Source organism: Megascapheus bottae, chromosome 3 (genome assembly GCF_031878675.1).
Source record: "Megascapheus bottae isolate mThoBot1 chromosome 3, mThoBot2.hap1, whole genome shotgun sequence".
NCBI lineage: Eukaryota > Metazoa > Chordata > Mammalia > Rodentia > Geomyidae > Megascapheus > Megascapheus bottae.
In genome coordinates, this window is record NC_143511.1 from 22,277,875 (window position 1) to 22,298,817 (window position 20,943).

At 35.7% G+C, this 20,943-nt stretch overlaps 1 protein-coding gene and 1 non-coding gene across 2 annotated transcripts in view; both read left to right on the forward strand.

The window, feature by feature from the left end:
- Window positions 1–473: 473 nt before the first annotated feature.
- The window catches only part of LOC150065056 (aldehyde dehydrogenase 1A1-like), a 46,268-nt gene continuing 25,798 nt past the window's right edge, over window positions 474–20,943 (forward strand). The window contains exons 1-4 of the mRNA XM_090329636.1: window positions 474–584; window positions 9,700–9,804; window positions 17,641–17,781; window positions 20,812–20,941. Coding sequence (XP_090185762.1) covers window positions 522–584; window positions 9,700–9,804; window positions 17,641–17,781; window positions 20,812–20,941 — 439 coding nt within the window. The 5' untranslated portion in view covers window positions 474–521. The remainder of the gene's footprint in view (window positions 585–9,699; window positions 9,805–17,640; window positions 17,782–20,811; window positions 20,942–20,943) is intronic.
- On the forward strand, window positions 18,004–18,107 carry LOC150065057 (U6 spliceosomal RNA). The gene has a single exon (XR_016535087.1). It is a non-coding gene; the product is annotated as a U6 spliceosomal RNA (small nuclear RNA).

Here is a 20,943-nt window from a genome sequence, read left to right on the forward strand (position 1 = left end):
GAAATAAAAGCTTATTTCTAAGGATCTGGCTATCCACTTATGGAGCAGAGGGAAAACAGGAAAGGATGAGTGCAGTTCTGGGAATTGGTTTGGGCTATAAGGAGATGGTGCCCTTATTAAACTTTTTACATCTGTGATCATAGCATGAAAAAAAGCATAAAAAGCTAACCTAAATCATAATAATAACTGGCTTTAGTGGCCAGAACAGCTGCACCTCAATCTCTTATCACAGCCTTCAGTATTATAATTTAATTCATCTGTAAATAGTACAATAGTCTCCAGATGCAACTTCAGTGCTTTTGGTTTCTTAAGGATTTAAGTTTAAAGGCAAAGGCTTTCTGCCCCTAGGGGTTACAAATAAGTGTGTCCTTTCTCTTCTGCCTGACTCTGTTCATCAAATTGCATCCCATTATGCAAATAAACCTTAGTCCATGCAGATAAAAAGGAACAAATAAAGCCAAGTGTTCTATCAGAAACAAATTGCTGATCCAGTCACCTGTATTCCAGGAGCCGAATCAGAAATGTCCTCAGCAAAACCAGACATACCTGCTCCACTCGACAACGTGAAGTATCAGTACACTAAGGTCAGTATAACTTGTACATGCTGCTTTGCCTTGGGTTTGTAAAAAGTCCATCCCTTCAAAAAGCATGAAAGGTCAGGTTAGCCAAACTCTGTAAAGAGCCCTTTATAAATGTAAGAAGAAAAACAAAAGGCTTACAAACTACTGATATGGTGACTTTAAATCCCGTCAAACTACTTGATATAAATTCATTTCCTACAATTTCTCCAAGTGATAGTAAATCTGTTGTGTGTGAAAGGTTCTTCTACCAGAAGTCAGCAGACTTTGAAAGGCAGTTCTGTTAACTTCAGTGCAGCATACACTTATGATAAGTCAGCAAATCGGAAGAAGAACTTGCTAAATAGAGCCAAAGGAATGAGATATATTAGCTTTTATAAATGGAGAAATAAAGCTCACTTTTCAATATGTTTAATAAAAGCACTGTAAGAATCAGAGGACTTAAGGCTGAAAATAGAATGAAGACTTAAAATGAACTTCAAATGAACTTGTATAATTTTGCATATTTGGAAACGAAAGCATGCTTCGTTTTCCAGTTAATTTGTTGCTATTGGAGTGGTTGTCTAATTGTTATTAGCTGATAAATATTTAGAGTGACAAGACCAAGAGCCAGAACTAGACTTCAGACTCTGCAGCTAGGGAGAAACAGCAAATAGATTCTGCTGAGGTTGAGAGTAACTCTTACTTCAATTATGTGCCTGCTTTCCTCACACATCCCAGCACTTCAAAACAAAGAAATAGAATAAAAAGCAATCTAACTCAAACTATTTAAAATTAGCATTTCAGTGTGCATAAAGAAAGTAAAAGTAATTCAACTCAAGGGAGAGTTATTTTGCTTTCTGAACTAACCAATGCAAAACTAAGACCATTAAACCCCATGATAAACTATAAATCACCAGTATGTGATACTTATTTCATGTAAATAATACTTGTATTTTGAAGCACGATGAATGTGGAAGCTGCACAGCGCTTTCGCTCTTTTCCTTAGGACAATGTCGGCAAACATAAAGTTGTATATCTATCATGGTAAACATGAACTTAGGAAGAGTATTTTGGTATTACTTCTCCATGTTTTACTAGCAGGAAGACTCCTTGCCAACTAATTGCATCATGAGTGGGAACATGAAAATTACAGTGAGACCTATTCTCAAATAATTTTTCTTTTGACCAATATATGTCCAAAATATCCCAGGATTCCACTCTTCTCCCTATCTTCTCCCAAGTCTGTCATTTACAGGAAGTTTTATTTCCAAGGAGGTACATTTAAAACCATTATCTCATGAAGATGGTAATTATTAATGATGATTATAGGGAGTACATTTTCCTGTGATTCTACCTAGAAAACAATTTTGACCGTTTAGGTGCCCCTTCACCCTGTATTAATTTTGGCTTTGTAGAATTTTGCAAAGTCATCCTTGTTAATATATTTTTTTCAGGAAAGCTTTACTATGAAATAGCCTTTTCAGTGAATTACTTTTAACAGCCGTAATTAAACCTATAAATAAAAACACTAGACAAAGTAGATGTTACATAAAATTTGCAGTATAATAAAGGAACTATGGATTCCTTGAGAGAAGTTGTGTTTTAAGGTTGAGATCTCTTTATCAGTCATTGTGCAAGATCTTTCTTTGGTGGAAAGTGACTAACCTAAGTGTTTCAAAAGGAGGACATTTTAAGTGTAAGATATGTGTTCTCTCAACAGCTGAATCCTGTGGATTTTAATTAACACATTCCTCTTCTATATAAATGGGATCTTATCCAGTGGAATTTTATTGTATGACCCTAGGATGTAATATTGTCACACTTGGAAATTTACCAATTATGTATGTTTTTTAATAAATGGGTGGTTTTTAAAAATGCCTTTGCATTTACTTTTTACTATGTACCACCAAAATTGCACTTGCAAAAGGAGCTGGAAAAATGGTGACTATTAACTTAGCTTTCTGTTTGCAAACCAAGAAAAGAAATTTTTTGTAATATCTAAGTAACTGGCTTTTCTAACCATCCTCTAAACATCTGTATTAGTTTTCCTTAATTATTTTAATGTCCTTCTTTTTGATTGTTGCAATATTTTGGTCATTGGGGCAAAGAAGGGAGAATAGACCAACAGAATTTTACAACAACAATAAAATAAGCTAAAGTAGTAAAGCTATATACTCTTCAGCTTGACAAAAAGCAAAAGAATTCATTGATGCTTAGATTTTTGTATGTCTTACTTTCTAGTAAGGGAAGATTTATTGTTTTTTTAAGGTAGATGGAATAGAGCCTCAAAAATGTTTTCTAAAGTGAGACATAGCTGGGCAGCAGTGACTCACACCTGTAATCCCAGTTACTCAGGAGGCTGAGATCTGAGGATTGTGATTAAAGCCAGTCTGGGAAGAAAAGTCTGTGAGACTCTTACCTACAATTAACTAATAAAGCAATAGAAGCAGAATGGTGACTCACAGGTTAGAATGCTAGCTTTGCACAAAAGAAGTTCAGGAACAGCACTGAGTTCAGTCTCTTGAACTGGCACAAGCACATACAAAACACACATACAAAACACACACATGCATACACACACATGTGAAAACGTGTGGAATTTAAACCTCAATAAAATCCTAAGTCCACATTCTCATTCTCTTTAATTCCCATACCAGCTCATTGTTGGTATTGAGCCTTTACATGAAGCACTACATTAAAAGATATATGTCACTTGTTTCCTTTTAAATAAAATGTGGATTATCAAGGTACCCATTTTTTTTTGCCAGTCTTGGGCTTGAACTCAGGGTCTGACCACTGTCCTTGGACTTTCTGAAGGCTAGAGCTCTACTGCTTGATCCTCAGCAGCACTTTTGGCATTTTTCTATGCATGTAGTACCAAGGAATCGAAGCCAGGTATTTGTGCATGCGAGGCAAACAATTTTCCATTAGGCCAAACTCCCAGCCCAAGGTACCTGTTGGGGCCTGACCTTCATCTCTGAGGCCTGATCATCATTCAAGCTCAGCGGCCATTTAAGGGCTTTGGATAGGCATTCCTCGCGCTCTTTGCGTACCTCTCTTAAGGCTTCTCTGTGTATGTGATTCGACTGAGCCCCCTGCAGCAGAGCAGTTCTGGTACGCTTTCCTGCACTTGTGCAACCCAGTACCTAAAAGTTTGCCCTGGACCCTTAGTGATAGCACCGTGGCCCTCTTCCTATTGGCTAGCTTCCCAGTTCCCACCTTCTCTTTCCCCAACAGTATATAACTAAGTGCCTGACACAATAAAGAGAGAGATCTGCTGCGCTTTCATGGCTGACACATCTCCTGGCTCAGTGTGGTTTCTTTCCCGGTAATTGGGGGAGGGCTGGGTCATCGATACTTACCATCTCACTTAGCTCGGGGGACATCAGACTGGCCCTGGGTGTCCCTCCCCATACCCGTGTTGCTCCACAGTAGCAACAGGTACCCATTTTTGAAGGTGAGTGGAAGTATTTAAGGAATTTAATGCCTGTGAAGCAGTGGAATTCATGCCTAGTACATGGGGAATGATGGACTAACATTAACTGTCCTCACCTTAGTTGGTTTTCTGAATTCTTTCCAGTTATGAAACAGTTGTGAAACAGGTTATGAAACAGTACCTTGTTCATGCAGAAAAAGATCTGATCAGTGAATGATGTTTTATACACATATACACACACAGGAAATGAAAGCTAAAACTTACCAGGTTTACTCGGCCAGGGATGGTTTGGCACTTTACAGTGATCTCAAGTGGGCCTCTCATGTTAACTGCTGAGGAGGTTATGGTTCTCTTTCAGCAGATAAGGACATTCTCAGGGAAACAATGACAAAATAACTTGCCTAAATTACATATATAACTGAACTTTGTATGCAAGCAGGCTGAACCCTCATAGATTTAGATTAATACCACTGTATTGGACTTGTTGGCCTGGTGGCAATCAAAACAAAATACGTTTACCAGCAATTTTGAAAAAAAGCGGGAAGGATGATTGGAATTGTGGAATAAAATAGGGGTAGAGAACTAGTGGCAATGCCCCTGACCAGCTCCAGCAATTAAAGGTTCAACCTTTAGTAGTGCAGATAGACAGAAAGAGAGAGAGAGAAAGAGAGAGAGAGAGAGAGAGAGAGAGAGAGAGAGAGAGAGAGAGAGAGAGAGAGAGAGAGGGAGAGGAGAATGGAGAGGAAGAAAGAAAGGAAGGAAGGAAGGAAGGAAGGAAGGAAGGAAGGAAGGAAGGAAGGAAGGAAGGAAGGGAGGAAGGAAGGAAGGGAGGAAGGGAGGAAGGAAGGAATGTGGGAGAGGAAGAAAGGAAGATGAGGAAGGGAAGAAAAGAGAAATATAATCCTGTGCAAGGTGTGTGAGGGTTATTTTCCTAGACCATGTGTGGAAACAGAACACAAGCAAGCAAGAGAATGGTCAGAAATGATATGTTAAAAGGAATGAAATCAAAAGTTCAAAGACTCCAAGAAGAGCTAACTTTGAATGTGGGTGTTAGAGAAAAATCCTGTTAGAAGGGAAATTTGGTATAAGCCTGATGAGGTGTCCCTGAAGCCCGTGAAGAACAAAAATACAGAAATAATAGCACATTTAAAGTCCCTGTGATGAGAACTGGTATGTTCAAAGAACTGTCACTAATGTAATATTACTGAAATCAAGTGAATAAAGGATAGAGAAGGTGGAATGAGACTAGAGATTTACTCTGGGACCACATTGGCTGATGGAGTCTATTTTCAAGAAACCATGAGTCGTTGAGACAAGATATGACTTGTGATAAAGGCAGAGGTGATTGTGCTGTAAGACTGATGACATTTGAGAAATACTCTTCTTTAATATTTTTATATTATATTTTATATTTATATTTTATTTTATATTTTTAATATTTTATTAAAATATTTTATTGCTCTTTCTTCCTTTCTTTCTTTCTTCCTTTCTTGCCTTCTTTCTTTCTTTCTTTCTTTCTTTCTTTCTTTCTTTCTTTCTTCTTTTTCTTCCTCTCTCTCTCTCTCTCTCTCTCTCTACGCCCCACTCCAGGCCAGTGATCTATTCTTAAACGTTCTTTTATAAGAGAGATCCTAGAGTTCTGACATGATTCAGCTCTTTGTGTTAGAGGAGTTTACGTGTTTACTTATCACTGTTCAAAATTAATTTCATGTTTTAACTTCATTAGAGGTTCAGAATTAACTTATGGAAAGGAGTTGGAAAAGATAGTATTATCCTAATACTATTGTTAATTCTTATTATATTATTAATGTTATTCTAATGCTATTGTTATTCTAATGCTATTGTTATTGCTTATTATTATATTATTAATATTATTCTATGCTATTGTTAAGCTCAGCAATCTGAACTCAGAGAGCATGCCTGGCTTAGTAAGGATTGCTCAGCATTTTATATATGAAAGCTCAGTAGACTGGATTCTGATCCTTGCCATTTCAGATCTCACACTTCTCCATTATAGCTCTTTTCTTAACTCCTTAAAACAATAATAATCTTACTCATGAAAATTTAGTGAACAGAAATATCAAAATAAATACAATATTCCTATTCCATAAGTGTTCTCCATATTAGAAGTCTTTGGCAGACACTTGGATTTCATTTACTTAATCTCTCACTCTTTGCCTCAATGGGAAGACTACGTGAAAAACACTCTCAAACAGTGTGACAAGGCTGTGCTGTTGTCTCACATGTTTAATCCTAGCTACTCCGGAGTTTAAGACTATGGTTCAAAGCCAGCCTGGAAAGGAAAGCTTGTGACACTTATCTCCAAGTGAACATGTGGCTCAAAATGGTAAAGTACTAGCCATGAGAAAAAGAACTCAAGGAGCACCCATGCTTCATGACTGATTTAAAAAAAAATAGAGAGTAGAGTGAGTGTGTCAAACTCACTGAAGAGCAATCCAAGCTAGATTTTAGACCTCAAAAAAGGCTCAGGAAATGTATACCATGACATTATTCAGTAAGGAAGAAAGGTCGTGAGAATGCAGACATTGAAATAAGAAATCTCTCCCTGACTTACATGTGGTTATCTGGTTCAAGGTGGTGAAATATGGAGGCAGTTTGGATTTTTACGATGAGATTGTGGTTTCTGAGATGCATGAGACATTTTCTAACCTTCAATAGCAACCCAGACAGAGCCATAATCCAAGGAATTCAAGCACATAGTTGTATCATAATTAAATGTTTAATAGTAATAATCTAACAAAGAAAATCCATAAAATAAATACAGTAGACTCCCTTAGTCCCAGGTTTGATTTCTACAGTTTCATTTATCTGGAGTTAGCCAATGTAAGAAATATTAAGTAAAAGTTTCATAATGTTTAAATTATATATCTATAGGAGAGGTATGATGAAATCCCGCATCATTTTACACTGTCCCATTTGAGAAGTGACTCATGTCTTTCTTAGGTGTCCATGTTATATACAGTACATGCACTTACTCAATTCCCACCACCCAGTACACCAGAGCACTGATCAGTGTGCAAGGAGCCCTTGTTTTGCTTTAAAAATGGTCTCAAAGTGCAAAGGCCAGGATGCTGTCGGTTTTTGTGGTACAGAAGAAAGGTCAGAGCCTGGTACCACACTCACACTGGTAATTCTTACTACTCAGGAGGTTTGAGATATGAGGATCATGGTTCAAAGCCAGCCCAGGAAGGAGAGTCTATGAGACTGTATCTCCAATTAACCACCAGAAAACCAGAAGGGGAGCAGTGACTCAAAGATGTAGAGTGCTAAACTTGAGCAGAAATGCACAGAGAAAAGCAATGAGACTCTGATGTTAAGCTCTAGGACCAACAAAGAAAGAAGAAAAAAAAGAAAGAAGAAAGGAAGAAAGAAAGAAAGAAAGAAAGAAAGAAAGAAAGAAAGAAAGAAAGAAAGAAAGAAAGAAAGAAAGAGGGAGGGAGGGAAGGAAGGAAGGAAGGAAGGAAGGAAGGAAGGAAGGAAGGAAGGAAGGAAGGGAGGAAGGAAGGAAGAAAGAAAGAAAGGAAGGAAGAAGAAACAGGGAAAAATGATTCGAAAGGTATTCCTTTAATAAACAATTGAAAATTAAGTGAAATCTTTTGAGAGATGACATCCATGTAACTCTTATTAGAAAGTAGTACTTTAATTGTTCTGTATTGTAAATTTCTTCCTTTCCCTAATTTCTAAATGGAAATTTGTCATACATATATATGTATATATACAGTATATCTATATCTATCTATATAAGTATATATCACTATCTATGAGATACATATTTCCCTATCTATAGGAAATATAGACTATAGATGTCTTAGCATCTATAGGCTTAGCATTACTGATGACTCCAGGCATTCCTTGAAATACTGCTAAACATTGTGTATAGAATCTTCTGCGTTTCCATAGTCAAAACTCTTCATGACACAGAGTATATGTGGTCTAGCATATCTGTACAGTGCAATGACTGTGTGATCTTGTTAAGTGCAGTACTGTCTTTTCTCTATTCCTGTCTGAAGTAACAAGACTGAAGGAGCTTTAAAGAAACAAGAAGCATATTCATATATTCATATTATTGAAGTAAGACTGTTAGAATTGCTTACCTCTCCATCCCTTTATTATTTATTTTAATGTCCTTGGTTATTTAAATTTGGAAATAGTCATAAGTAGAGGAAGTTATACATTTCAAGATTTTGTGAGGCTTGTAAAATTGTGATTCTTTTTTTTTTTTTTTGCCAGTGCTGGCTTGAGCTCAGGGCCTGAGTGCTGTCCTTGGACTTTCTCAAGGCTAGAGCTCTACCACTTGAGCCTCAGCACCACTTACGGCTTTTTTCTATGTATGTGGTACCGAGGAATCAAACGCGGGTCTTCATGCATGCTAGGCAAGCACCTTAACCACTAGGCCAAACTCCCGGCCCCGAGGCTTGTAAAATTATGAAATAACCCATTTAATTTTGAATATTTTCACATTTATACATACTTTGTTAAAGAAAGTTTGAATTACGCCCTATGTTAGCAGCTTAACTTTTTATTCACAAAGCCCCTCTCTTCACTGATATTTAAGAACCTTGCTGAGCTCTTGCCTAGCATGCATGAAGACTTTGGTTTGATTCCTCGGTATCATATACATAGAAAAAATGCCGGAAGTGGTGTTGTGGTTCAATAGTAAAGCTCTAACCTTGAGAGAATCTAAGTACAGTGCTCAGGCCCTGAATTCAAGGTCTAGCACTTGCATAAAAAAGAATACCTTGTTCATGGTTCAGCCCTGAGGAGGAATATAGTAGTACATCACTCCCCTAAGGCTTAAGTTGGTTGCTATATTAAATGCAAGTCACTTAGTTATTAGCAAGTATCAATTAGTTATTAAAAATTCCACAGTGATAGCTATCAGGATTGTAATTCTGCAAATAAGATATTTGGGATTGGTTATAAAATGGGGTGGATGAAAGCTTTGCTTGCCTGTTTGCTTCAAAATAACTATTTACAGCACAGCATTATTCTTCTTTGTGTGTTAAAGTGTTCAGGGACTATAGCATAGACTTGGCCAGTAGAAGAAAATGGTATGAAAGGAGGATAGAGTCCAATGTACTTAGATGCAGGGAGTGCTGTGGAGAAATACAGAGTATACCCAGATGTGGAAGGAATAACTCCAAGTCAATCCTTATTTCTCTGGCAAAGTGATTGAATATAGTTCATATACAAGAAAATTCATCTTGTTCTGTCCCCAGAATTTAAAAAGGTACTTCAGTTCAGCTTGGACTAAGATAAATTCTGATGAAAGTTTCAAATTACACAATGTTTCTTAGAGTGAATCAGCACAAATTTCCTAAGCAAGGTTTTATTTTTTTTTAGTCATAAATCAAAGCTTTAAAGAAGTAACATAAGGAAGATATTAGATAAATAATCAGCCGTTGCATCAAATCACCTATAGGCCCAAATAAAAATAGTCACAAACTGGAGTGAGTATGTTGTAACATGTGTTTTTGTGTGCATGTGTGTGTGCTTGTGTGTTGGAAGTGTGCATCTTCATATGTAAAATGTCAGAAACAACCAGGTATTTTGAGAGAGCTAGGGATATGCAATATCAAGGCATGTTGTGGTAATTATCCAAGTTTAAGTTCATAATATTTTCCAAACTTTTGTGGACCCATTTAAATGAGTGCTTATCTCCTTTCTCTTTTGTATCAACAGATCTTCATCAACAATGAGTGGCATGATGCTGTGAGTGGCAAGACATTTCCTGTCTTCAATCCTGCAACTGAAGAGGAGATCTGCCAGGTAGCAGAGGGGGATAAGGTAAGTTTAGAACACGATTTCTGTTCCATGCCTGGTTTCTTTGTTTCTCACCCTTCTAAGTTCCTATATCCCATGAATACATCATGAAAAAATAGATAAACAGGCAGTCTGGGAAAATTTTACACAGCATCTTTCATACAGAAAGGACATATAGCAATCATGTAATAACCATGACTAGGGATTATTTTTCCTGATTATTTTCCATTCAAATATTGTCTGTATTTACCAATAGACAATATATTACTGAACTGATCTTATGAAAGCTGATCAAATGAAATTATATAAAATAAGATGATTATCTATATTCATATCATATAAATTGATAATAGGAGATAGTTTTATATATGTAAAAGTGATCACATGAGAACTGATCAAATGGGAAATTTTTTCTCATTTATATAAAATTATCCTTTTTAAGTTGCTAGATAAAAATAAAACTAATATAGAACTATTGGAAATAATAGCATACCAAGTTATTTATATAAAAGTCATTGAATTAACATTAATTGATGCCTTGAAACTGAATATGTCATTATGAACTTGTTATATTTGGGGCTAATAATCACAACAGAAACAAAAGTCAAATTAATTTAATGTCGCTAATTTTATTCTCAGTGCTTTTTTGATTTGGTACTTAAGGCAATCATACAAAGAAGAGACTATTTTTAGCTGCATTTTTAAAATGCTATTAAAATGTTGGGATACATGAATTTACTCAGTGACATTGTAAAAATAAGTTTTGAAATTAACACTTGAACATTGTTCTGTTAAGCTAAGAGCTTGTCATGATCAAGATTACTAATTTTCCTTCTGATTATCATAAAAGTAAGGCAGGATAGTATTAAATAACTTAAGGTATTAGAACATGCAAGCCTCCTGAATTTTGATTTCAACTGTATGTCAAAATGTATCTAATTTCTTATGATTTGTCTGCTATCAATGTGAATCTCTGAGATCTCAAATCACAAACACAGACTAAACCAAACAGGCCTACTCTCAGCCATAGAACTCAGGGAGTTTTTCCTGATATGTAGAAGGCAAAACATTCATTCAGATTTCAGCATTATCAGAATATAACACCTGGGCTTTGGGAGTCAACAAACTAAAGAAGTGAGAAACAGAATCTAACTGTCATGTGTCACTCACTTTCAAATTTTATTTCTGGGTATATTGAAGAATTCACCCAAATATAAATTCTTCATTCAGGTTCTCAATGACTCAGGGGAAAAGTTCTCAAAGGTTCTTTGTACTATTATTCAACCCAAATAATTCCAACTTCATCCCGCCCATCGTCCCACCCCAAATATTACTTGCTTGTCCCTGCCTCTGTGTGGATCCAGTGTGGGCATCAGCAACAGGGCCAAGTCACCATCTGCAGGAAGAGTTCACAGGTCCCACATTGGTTTTGTACTCGGTTTCTTTGTACTCTCCTCTGCATAAACCAAGAAAACAGAAAAAGATACTTGGAGCACTGAACACAATACAGGAAGATCTTCAGAATACTAGGCACAGGAAGCCTCAAGCCTCAATCATTATGTTTTCAAACCTTTTCCAAGTCTGTCTGGACAGAGTCGTTCTTTCCTGCATCATCCTATAACATTGTATTGGTCTCTGATCTCCAGTGGTTGTAGTTTATCCATTGAAGAAGCCTCAGATAATTCTCCATAATAATTACTTTATATATCCACCAAAAGTGTATTAAGATCTCATCTTTTATTCACACCTTTACTGGCATTATGTCTGATAAGAGCCAGTTGCTTTATGGGAAGGTGATATCAATAAAATATAATTTTTAATTGTACTTCTCTGATTACTGGTGATACTGAAAAAATTTGGTTTTACTAGTTTACCAATGATAGATCTTCTTCTGAGAAACATTCTTTTCAGATCATTGCTGCCTTCCCTTATTTAAAAAAATAATAATAATTGGGAATTGAACTGAGGAACTTTTGTATACTAGAGACACAAATTCTGTGTGCTTGATTTTTTCAGATGGGATCTTAAGCTTCGATATGGCCCAGCCATAGAAAACAATCTTTCTATCTCCACTTCCCATGTAGTGGGAACAGGAATATACCTCCCCACACCCAACACCTTCATTTACTTGTTTTTCTTTGGTACATTTTGCTATATATTCTGGATATTAAGTATTGTCACGTGGTCTGAAATTTTTTTCTTTTATTTTACAGGTTTCCTCTTCATTTAGTTGCTCTGCAAACTCTGAGTTTGACATAAAAACATTTATTTTGTTTTCTTATTTTGCAGTATGAGAGTAAAAACAACAATGCCCATACCCCTATCACAGTAAATATCCCTGTAGTTTCTAGTAGTAGTCACATAGCTTTAGATCTTCCATTCAGGTTTCTTTTTGAGTTGGTTTTTGTATTCAATGAATGATTAAATGTTTGATTACCAATTCTTCCAACACCATTGATTGAAGAGTCGATCCATCCTTTCTTCTTTGTACATTTCTGATATCTTTGTTGAATATTAATAAGTTATAGAGGCATGAATAAAATAAAAGCCTAGGCATGGACAAAATGGCTGGTATAAGTGTCATTCACACAAACATAAATAAAAAGGCTACAGAGTCATTTATTATTGATAATTAAAGAAACAATACTCTGTTTTTACTTTTTTTTTTTTTTGGTCGGTTGTGGTGTTTCAACTCTGGGCCATAACTCTTCAGCCCAAGGCTATCATGCTGCCACTTGAGCAACAGTGTTATTTCCAATTTTCTGGTGGTTAATTGTAGATAAGAGGCTCAAGGACTTTACTGCCTGGTCTGACTTGGAACTATCACCCTCAGATCTCAACCTCCTGAGTAGGTAGGATTACAGATGTAATCCACCCACACTCAGAAAAAACAATATTCTTAATGTTTAGCTCAAAGGCCTTTAGCCATTAGAATTGTCCTTAGGTTCCTGGGTAAACAGGATTGAATTTCAAACTGTGAACAAATCTTTATACTTAGGTTGCAGTTAAAACTTCATCAGGCAAGTCTGAAGACTTTTCTTATCACAGTTTTTTCCTAAAATGATAGAAAATTAATTATCACATTAGAAGTCTTAGAAATGACTGCCAGTGATTCATTCTGTGGTCATTGATAATTATTCCTGTGCATGGGGGAGGATAGAGGACTCTTGTTAACACCCAGGAAAGCTACAAGTCAGGTCATAATGCTAGTCCATGTGGACGGACAACTGATCATACCTAGTTTATGGTACAAACTCTTCATGGTAAGCAATAGTTTGGTTATTATCCTCAAGCATTCTTATAATTGTGTTTAATGAAGGATTTACAAAAAAAAAATAAAAGGCAAACAAACCTTTTGTCTTTAAAATTGACTGCCATTCAAAAAACTTTGCCAGCAGGGAAATTAATGTCTTGTAAACTAACATTGTTTACTGAAAGGTAGAAATCTAATACATTATATAGTCACGGTAAACCTAATATGTTGAAATTGGCTCTTTAGATAATGAGCCAAAGGGTTGTGGTGATTTTGTTTATGAGTGCAGTGGAACTAACAAAGGCCTCTACTCTTCATGTTTCAATGGTATCATAAAGAGGGGAGGAGGAGCCAGAACGAATGGAGGTTACAAATGTGGTGAGAACTGTTTTTTTTTTTCACTTCAGTGGCTTTTTTGGCTAATCCTGAAAATGATTTTTTAAATAATATAGCATGACATAACAAATAATTGGTAGAGATAAAAGTAAATGTCTATTAAAGTAAGTGCTTATGACAGGTGTAAAAGTAAAACTGGTCTGATAACTATGTTCTCCATTCAGTCTATGAATAAGTTTAATTTGGGAATGATTGAAAAATTCAGTCCTTTCTTAACTAGGCCTAAGAACCATTGGCTGTCATAAATATTCAAACCACCTTCACATTATCAGATTGTGATTATGGGCACTTATTTTAAAATAAAAATGTTTTAAATAGAATAGACCACAGTGCTAGAATGACAGCCAGTGTATCAAATTTATTTATGGTTAATTCAAAAACTATTTCCTTGGCAAAGCCAGTCTTTGAATAAAATGATAGCCTTTCAATTAAACAAAACCAAAACCATTTCTGTGCCTATATATTGGGATCAGTAAAGCTTGATCAAAACTAACTATAAATAAATTATATAAGATGCACACTTGCATTACCACAGTGTAATAGGTTGATAAGAAAGATAACCAACCATGCACATTGGCTCATACCTGCAATCCTAGCTACTCAGGAGGCTGAGATCTGAGGATCAAGGTTCAAAGCCAGCCCAGGCACCAAAGGACCTCAAGACTCTTATCTCCAATAAAGCACTAGAAAACAGGAAGTGGGGCTTGGCTCAATGGTAAGGTGGTAGCCTTGGACTGAAGAGCTCAGGGACAATGCCCAGGCCCAGAGGTAAGCTGGCAGCCTTGAGCTAAAGAGCTCATGGACAACGCCCAGGCCCAGAGTACAAACTTTAAGACCCACAAAAAGAGAAAAATAACAGTAGTTTTCCTATTACTCATATAGACTAAGTGATTAGGCCTGCTGTACTTGTGTTGATAATGAATGTATATATGTATATGCAAATATATGTATATATGTGTGTGTGAATGTTTTCTTGTCATTTTTCCTAAGTAATATACTATAGCATCTACCTAATTTTTAAATAGTATCAGGCAATCTAAGTAATCAAGACATGATTTAAACATACGAGAGGATAAATGTACTTTATATGCAATATGAAAGACTTCATCATTCAGCAAGTTAGTTTACCTGCAAGGGGATCTTGAAATAAATGCCTCCTAGATGATGAGAATGGCTGTATTTTTGCAATTTGATTGAACATTGGAGGAGACTCTCTTCATGTTACCATTTCTTCATTAGAAAACTGTGAATAATGTTACAAAATGAATTGGTATAAAATTCTTGAGTGGATAAATGAGCAGAAGCAACCAGAGATCAGAACTGCATTGTATTATTCTAAAAGAGTGTCATTACCCCAGTTCTATTCCTGTAAGATTAAATAAAAATTGTGGGGAAAGGAAAGATTCAAATGACATAGATATAAGAAAACCTTCATTTGTACCAGAGTTCTCTAGGGATGTGTTTCTTATGTAGTAGAATTATTTGACTTAGAGCCAGATTCTCCACATCACTTTGGGAGACCAGCATGCCCATATTTGGCTTAGGCCCATGGCAGAAGAATTCGAATGAAATCTGTGTCATACAACTCTGTTTAAACAAAGAGCTGTATGTATTTTATAAGCCAAGGAATCCACAAATCGTACTGGCAATCGAATTCTTGATCATTTCCCCTCCCCCAAATAGAACTGTCTTGAATTCAATTTGGAAAAGGTTAAAACATGTTGGTCAGAACAATATTTAAATACAAAACTCAAAAATATTTATAATTAATGGAATAAGCCCAACATGTGCTGTCTATTTATTTTACACCAAAACAAGTATAAATACACCTACTTCATTGCAACAACTCATTGTTCCCTCAAAAGTTTGACAGTGATATAAACCAATATTTGATCTAGCATAATGAAAGAATCTTTGCATATAGCCAGTAAGTATTAGCATTGAACAAACCAGTTTATACTCCTGAAAATATTTCTTGCACTAGTTCATAAGAGTTTGATAGTAAACAGGGGTGGTCTCTGATTCACTAAGCTTTTTCAACTAATAGTTTTTTAGCTTTAATCAAATATGATAGCAATTCACAATTAGTATAATATCAACTGATTGTTTTTCATATGTTGATCTTTTTTAGGTTAGTAGTATGTCATATTGTATTCTTTTGTTTTTTTGGTTGGTCATAGAACGTGAACTCTGGTCCCCTGGGCACTGTCTCTGACCTCTTCAGCTCAAGGCTACCACCCTACCCCTTGAGCTACAGCACCACTTCCAATTTTCTAGAGCTTAATTGGAGATAAGAATCTCATGGACTTTAGTGCCCAAGGTAGCTTTGAACATGATCCTCAGATCTCAGTCTCTTGATTAGCAAGGATTACAGGGGTGAACCACCATGCCTGGCTAATAGTATACTCTTGTATTGCTGGGGAAATGTTCTCCACACAATCACAAGTGTAAAAACCAAAATGTTGACACACAATGTAGTATATTCAAATTAGGTAAGGGTCTCAAAACTGTATCATAAATGTTGGTTCTCTATGTGCAGAACAGCTAATATCTGGTGTTTTGGTGTGTTACATGCACATTTAGTGTATTATCCATTTTTGTTTTTTTAGGAGTGTGCATTTAACTCAGTTATATATCAAGGAGCATCTATGTTATAAAAAAAAAGTGTATTTGGAACCAGGAATTTGGCCTAGTCATAGAGTGCTTGCCTAGCCTGTAAAAAGACCTCGGTTTGATTCCTCAGTACCACAACATAGAAAAAGCCAGAAGTGGTACTGTGGCTCAAGTGATAGAGCTTTAGCCTTGAGAAAGCCTAAGGAAAGTGTTCACTTCCTGAGTTCAAGCCCCAGGACTGGCAAAAAAAAAAGTGTTTATTTATTTGCATTTTAATGTTCAAACTTGTAAGACTGAGACTTCCCAATTGTATATAACCTAAGGACAGGTATATACATTTTAATTTCATGCCTCTCCAAAGAGATGCTTCATTGTAAACTACTTCAAAACATTTGGTTCATTATTTTTCTCCCATCATAATTAGCAAAGTAAATTATGCTCCTGCCAAAACTTACCACTTACTGATCTATGCTATTTTTAATGATTGATAGATTTCCATGTATTGGTCAGTCCTATGTACAAAAATATAAGACTAGAATGATATATGCCTTTAAGATATTTGCAGCTAACCTGATGGTAGAAATCCCATGTTAGTAGTAATAAAAGAAGTCTTAGACTAGTAGTAGGTACATTCTTTAGGAGATGAGTCTGAACAGAGGACTATAAGAGAGGAGAGAACCAAGGAAAAGTTTGACAAAGTAAAGGTGTACACCTAATTTAGAAAAACAATAAGAAATTCCAACTTCTTAATATAAGTGTGGACTTACTCTGTTGGTGGATATTGTCTTAAATCAGTGTAGTTTTAACGTGAGTATTATTAGAAAAAAATAGCTTTACTTAGTTGAGAATGAAAAAGATTAGGCATCCATTTGGGAAACGAGGGCTTAACACAGGCAGACCCTTCTATAGATTAATCTCTTCTGCTTTGTACCCATTTATCTCTTTTCCCTCTGCATATAATGAATTAGTGCACAGACATAATCCTTTACTACAGTAAAGTTCAAAATCACTCCTCTGTGCACTCTTCCAGAACATGTATGGATGATAGACTCTCTGAAGTCACTAGAACATATTCGCTATATTCGCTCTTAAGCCTTCTACATAACCCTTCTAACCAAAAGAGGAAAAGAAATTGTCTATAGATGGCCTACATTTAAAACTTAGTTCAACAACTTTTGGGTTATATACCTTCTCTCTCTGTGTCTCTCTCTTTCTGTCTCTCTGACTCTCTGTCTCTATCTCTCTTTCTCTCACACACACAACATACACACACAACACACACACACACACACGCACAGACTTAGGGAATACATTTGTCTTATAATATTACTGAGAATTAAATGACTGAATATGTGTAAAGTGTAGCAAAGAATCTTACAGATGTATGATTAACACTTATAATTTAGGAATTCAAATATTAATATAGGTGTGGTGTTTATCTTCCTAAAATTATTTATTCATTATCAATCATTACATCTTACAATGGTGGTAGGGAATTGATTAAATGTGGAGCATGATCTATTTTATAGAGTTGTTGCTTTTATATTATACAAATCAATATGTCAAGCCTATTGAATTGAATTCCTGATAACTTACAGGCAGATGTGCACAAAGCTGTGAAGGCCGCAAGACAGGCTTTCCAGATTGGTTCTCCATGGCGTACTATGGATGCTTCAGAGAGGGGACGCCTACTCTTCAAGCTGGCAGACCTGATTGAAAGAGATCGTTTGGTGCTAGCAGTGAGTAGAATTCAAATTGGATGATATCCAAACTGGAACCTCTCAAAAAACATTCAGAATTGATTCATTCTCTGTCTTTTGTTATTGTCCTTCTTTAAATCAGATAAACATGTTTAAAGCACAGGGCACCAAAATAAAAATCAGTGACAATAGGATAAACCAAAAGGGGGTAAAATGAAAGAAAAAATAAGTTTACATAGGATATTTAAAAAAGAAAAAGATGTGCTCGCTTCAGCAGCATATATACTAAAGTTGGAACGATACAGACATTAGCATGGCCCCTCAGCATGGATGACATGCAAATTCGTGTAGTATTCCATATTTTTTTTCTAGAGACATAGGCCAAATAGTATGACACTAAATGTAAGGACCTCCAGGATAAGGAAACAAAAGCCATATAATGAGTGATCGTTATCTTTAATTTACTATGTTATGTCTCATCTCTTTTGCTATCCCTTGGTTATCTCATATTGTTACAATATTTTACCCTGTTATCTGATATATTTTATATGTGCTTGATTGGTTATTTGAAATTGGAACGGGAAGGGGGTAAATCAAAATGAGGGGAGGGGGGAGGAAAATGGGGACCATCACATGAGAAAGGATATCAGTGTTTTGAAGTAATGCACCATCTATCTGGTGAATATAATGTAACCCTTCTATTCATTACAATAAAAAATCTAAACAAAAAAATAATCAAAAAAGAAAAAGGTGAACCAATGCAACAGCAATACTCACAAGGCATTATGTTGGTAATGAACTTTAAAAGTTCTGGAGGGATCAAAACTTTACAGGAAGGAATAGGAGATACACTAGTTCTCCTTGGTACAGGTCAAAATTTTCTTAAAAATGTCCAGAAAAACAACAAATTAAAGAATTTTTATCAAATGGAACAGCATTAAACTGCAGAGCTTCTGTATGGCAAAGGACATAGTTAGCAAGTTAAATAGAAAGCCCATAGAGTTGGAGAAGATCTTCACTAGACTAACAGCAGACAAGGGCCTCATATCTAAAATATACCTACAGCTCCAAAACATTAAATCTCTTTAAAAACATCCTCAAAGAAACAACCATCTGGGTAAAAGGTAGGCTAACGACTTGAAGAGAGACTTCCCTGAAGAGGAAATAAGAATGGCCAATAGACACATGAAGAAATGTTTAACATCTCTGGCCATAAACAAAATGCAATTCAAAACAACTTTGAGATTCCACCTCACTCCAGTTAGAATGGTCATAATCAAGAAATCTAATAACAACAGAAGTGGGTGGGGATGTGGCCAGGAGGGATCTCTACTACACTGTTGGTGGGTGTGTAAACTTGTTCATCCACTATGGAAAGCAGTATGGCAATTCCTCAGAACAGCTCCCCTATGACCCAGCAATCTCACTCCTTGGCATTTACCCAAATGTTCAGAATCAAGGCCATACTAAAGCTAGTAGCACTACCATGTTCATTGCTGTAATATTTATCATAGCTAAGATATGAAATCAACCTAGATGTTCCTCAGTAGATGAATGTATCAAGAAGATGTGGCACTTGGCTAACTCAGCAAAAGATTTCACAAATGGCCATCTCTTCTTTTCCTAAGATATGTCTGTACACAATGTTCACAAAAAGTTTTCTCTCTCATTTTTTTTTCTTTTTTTTTTTTTTTTGCAAGTCCTGGTCTTGAGCTCAGGGCCTGAACACTGTCCTTGGACTTTTTCAAAGCTAGAGCTCTACCACTTGAGCCTCAGCACCACTTCCGGCTTTTTTTTACTTTTTCTTTTTTCCAAGTAGGTGATACTGAGGAATCGAACCCTTGTCTTCCAGTGCATGCTAGGCAAGCATTCAACTACTAGGCCAAATGCCAGGCCTGTTTTCTCTCCTTTTCAAAGGCAAAATAAAAAATAAAGACAGAAAATCATAGTTTAGAGAAATTACATTTTAATGTCTACCAGTTGTGTTTATTAATTTTCTCAGTTATATGAACCAGCAGAATACATGGGTTGGAGAAGGCATTTCTTCCTTGTCTTTTTGAGCCAGGCACTATAAGAGAGCCAGTTTAACACAAACTAATACTGAGCTTCAGTTTCAGGAAAAGAAATGTTACCTTTAGAATTTTAAAGTGGCAGTAACAGGAGTGCTTTATTATATTTGAAGAAATTAGTAATTACAGTTAAAAGATAATTTCTTACTCAGATATACAGAATAATTCAAATTAAGCCAAAATATAAAACCAAAAGCTATTTACAATAAAACTATCCAGGGCTAACATGTCTTAAAAGCAAGAAAGGCTTTGATAAATTTTGACTTCCCTTATGTATCTGATCTATACTGTGTAAGTATTAACTACCTCTGTTAGCATGAGTCCTTTATGGGGACAATAAACACAGACACACAAAATAATTTTTGTTTAAATTTTGGGATAGTTTAGTACAGAGGCAGAATAACTTTAATGATTACTCACTTGTACATTTCTGGAATTGACCACCCCCAAAGAACATAACACCCTAACGAGCTCAGGAGAAAAAGAAAAAGGGAAGAAGAAAGTCAATCTAAAATGACTACTAGACCAGAAAATGTTTACATTTGCAGCTTGACTCTTGAAATAATAATGTGGGGAATAGTACATAGCTTTAAAGTCTACAGAAAATGTTAGATTTAAAAAACATGTTAAGTTTGTATGAGTAGAAGACTTATATCTAAGTATAATATGAAAATTAAACATCATTATCAAATAATGAAGAATATCAAATAATACTATCATCATCGCAGAATACCTAGAAAAGTTGTTAGCTGGAGATAATCAAGATTCTGATAGAAAATACTATCCACCCACACCACTACTATATTTCTCTCTGACCAAAATCAGTTTAATATTTCACTCTTTTTAGATCTCCCTTTTTAGAAGAAGACTTAGACAACATGGTATAAGATTCCTTCTAGTTTCAAAATGCTCTAGCACATAAAGACTTATAATATTGACCATATAGTTTTTCTTCTGATTTTTTTGTGAAATTTTAGTTATGGAAGGATTTGCTTTTCAGACAATAGAGTCCATCAATGGAGGAAAATTATTTTCTAACACTTACATGATGGGGTTAGAAATCTGCATCAAGACATTGCGCTACTGTGCTGGCTGGGCTGATAAAATCCATGGCTCCACCATACCAAGTGGT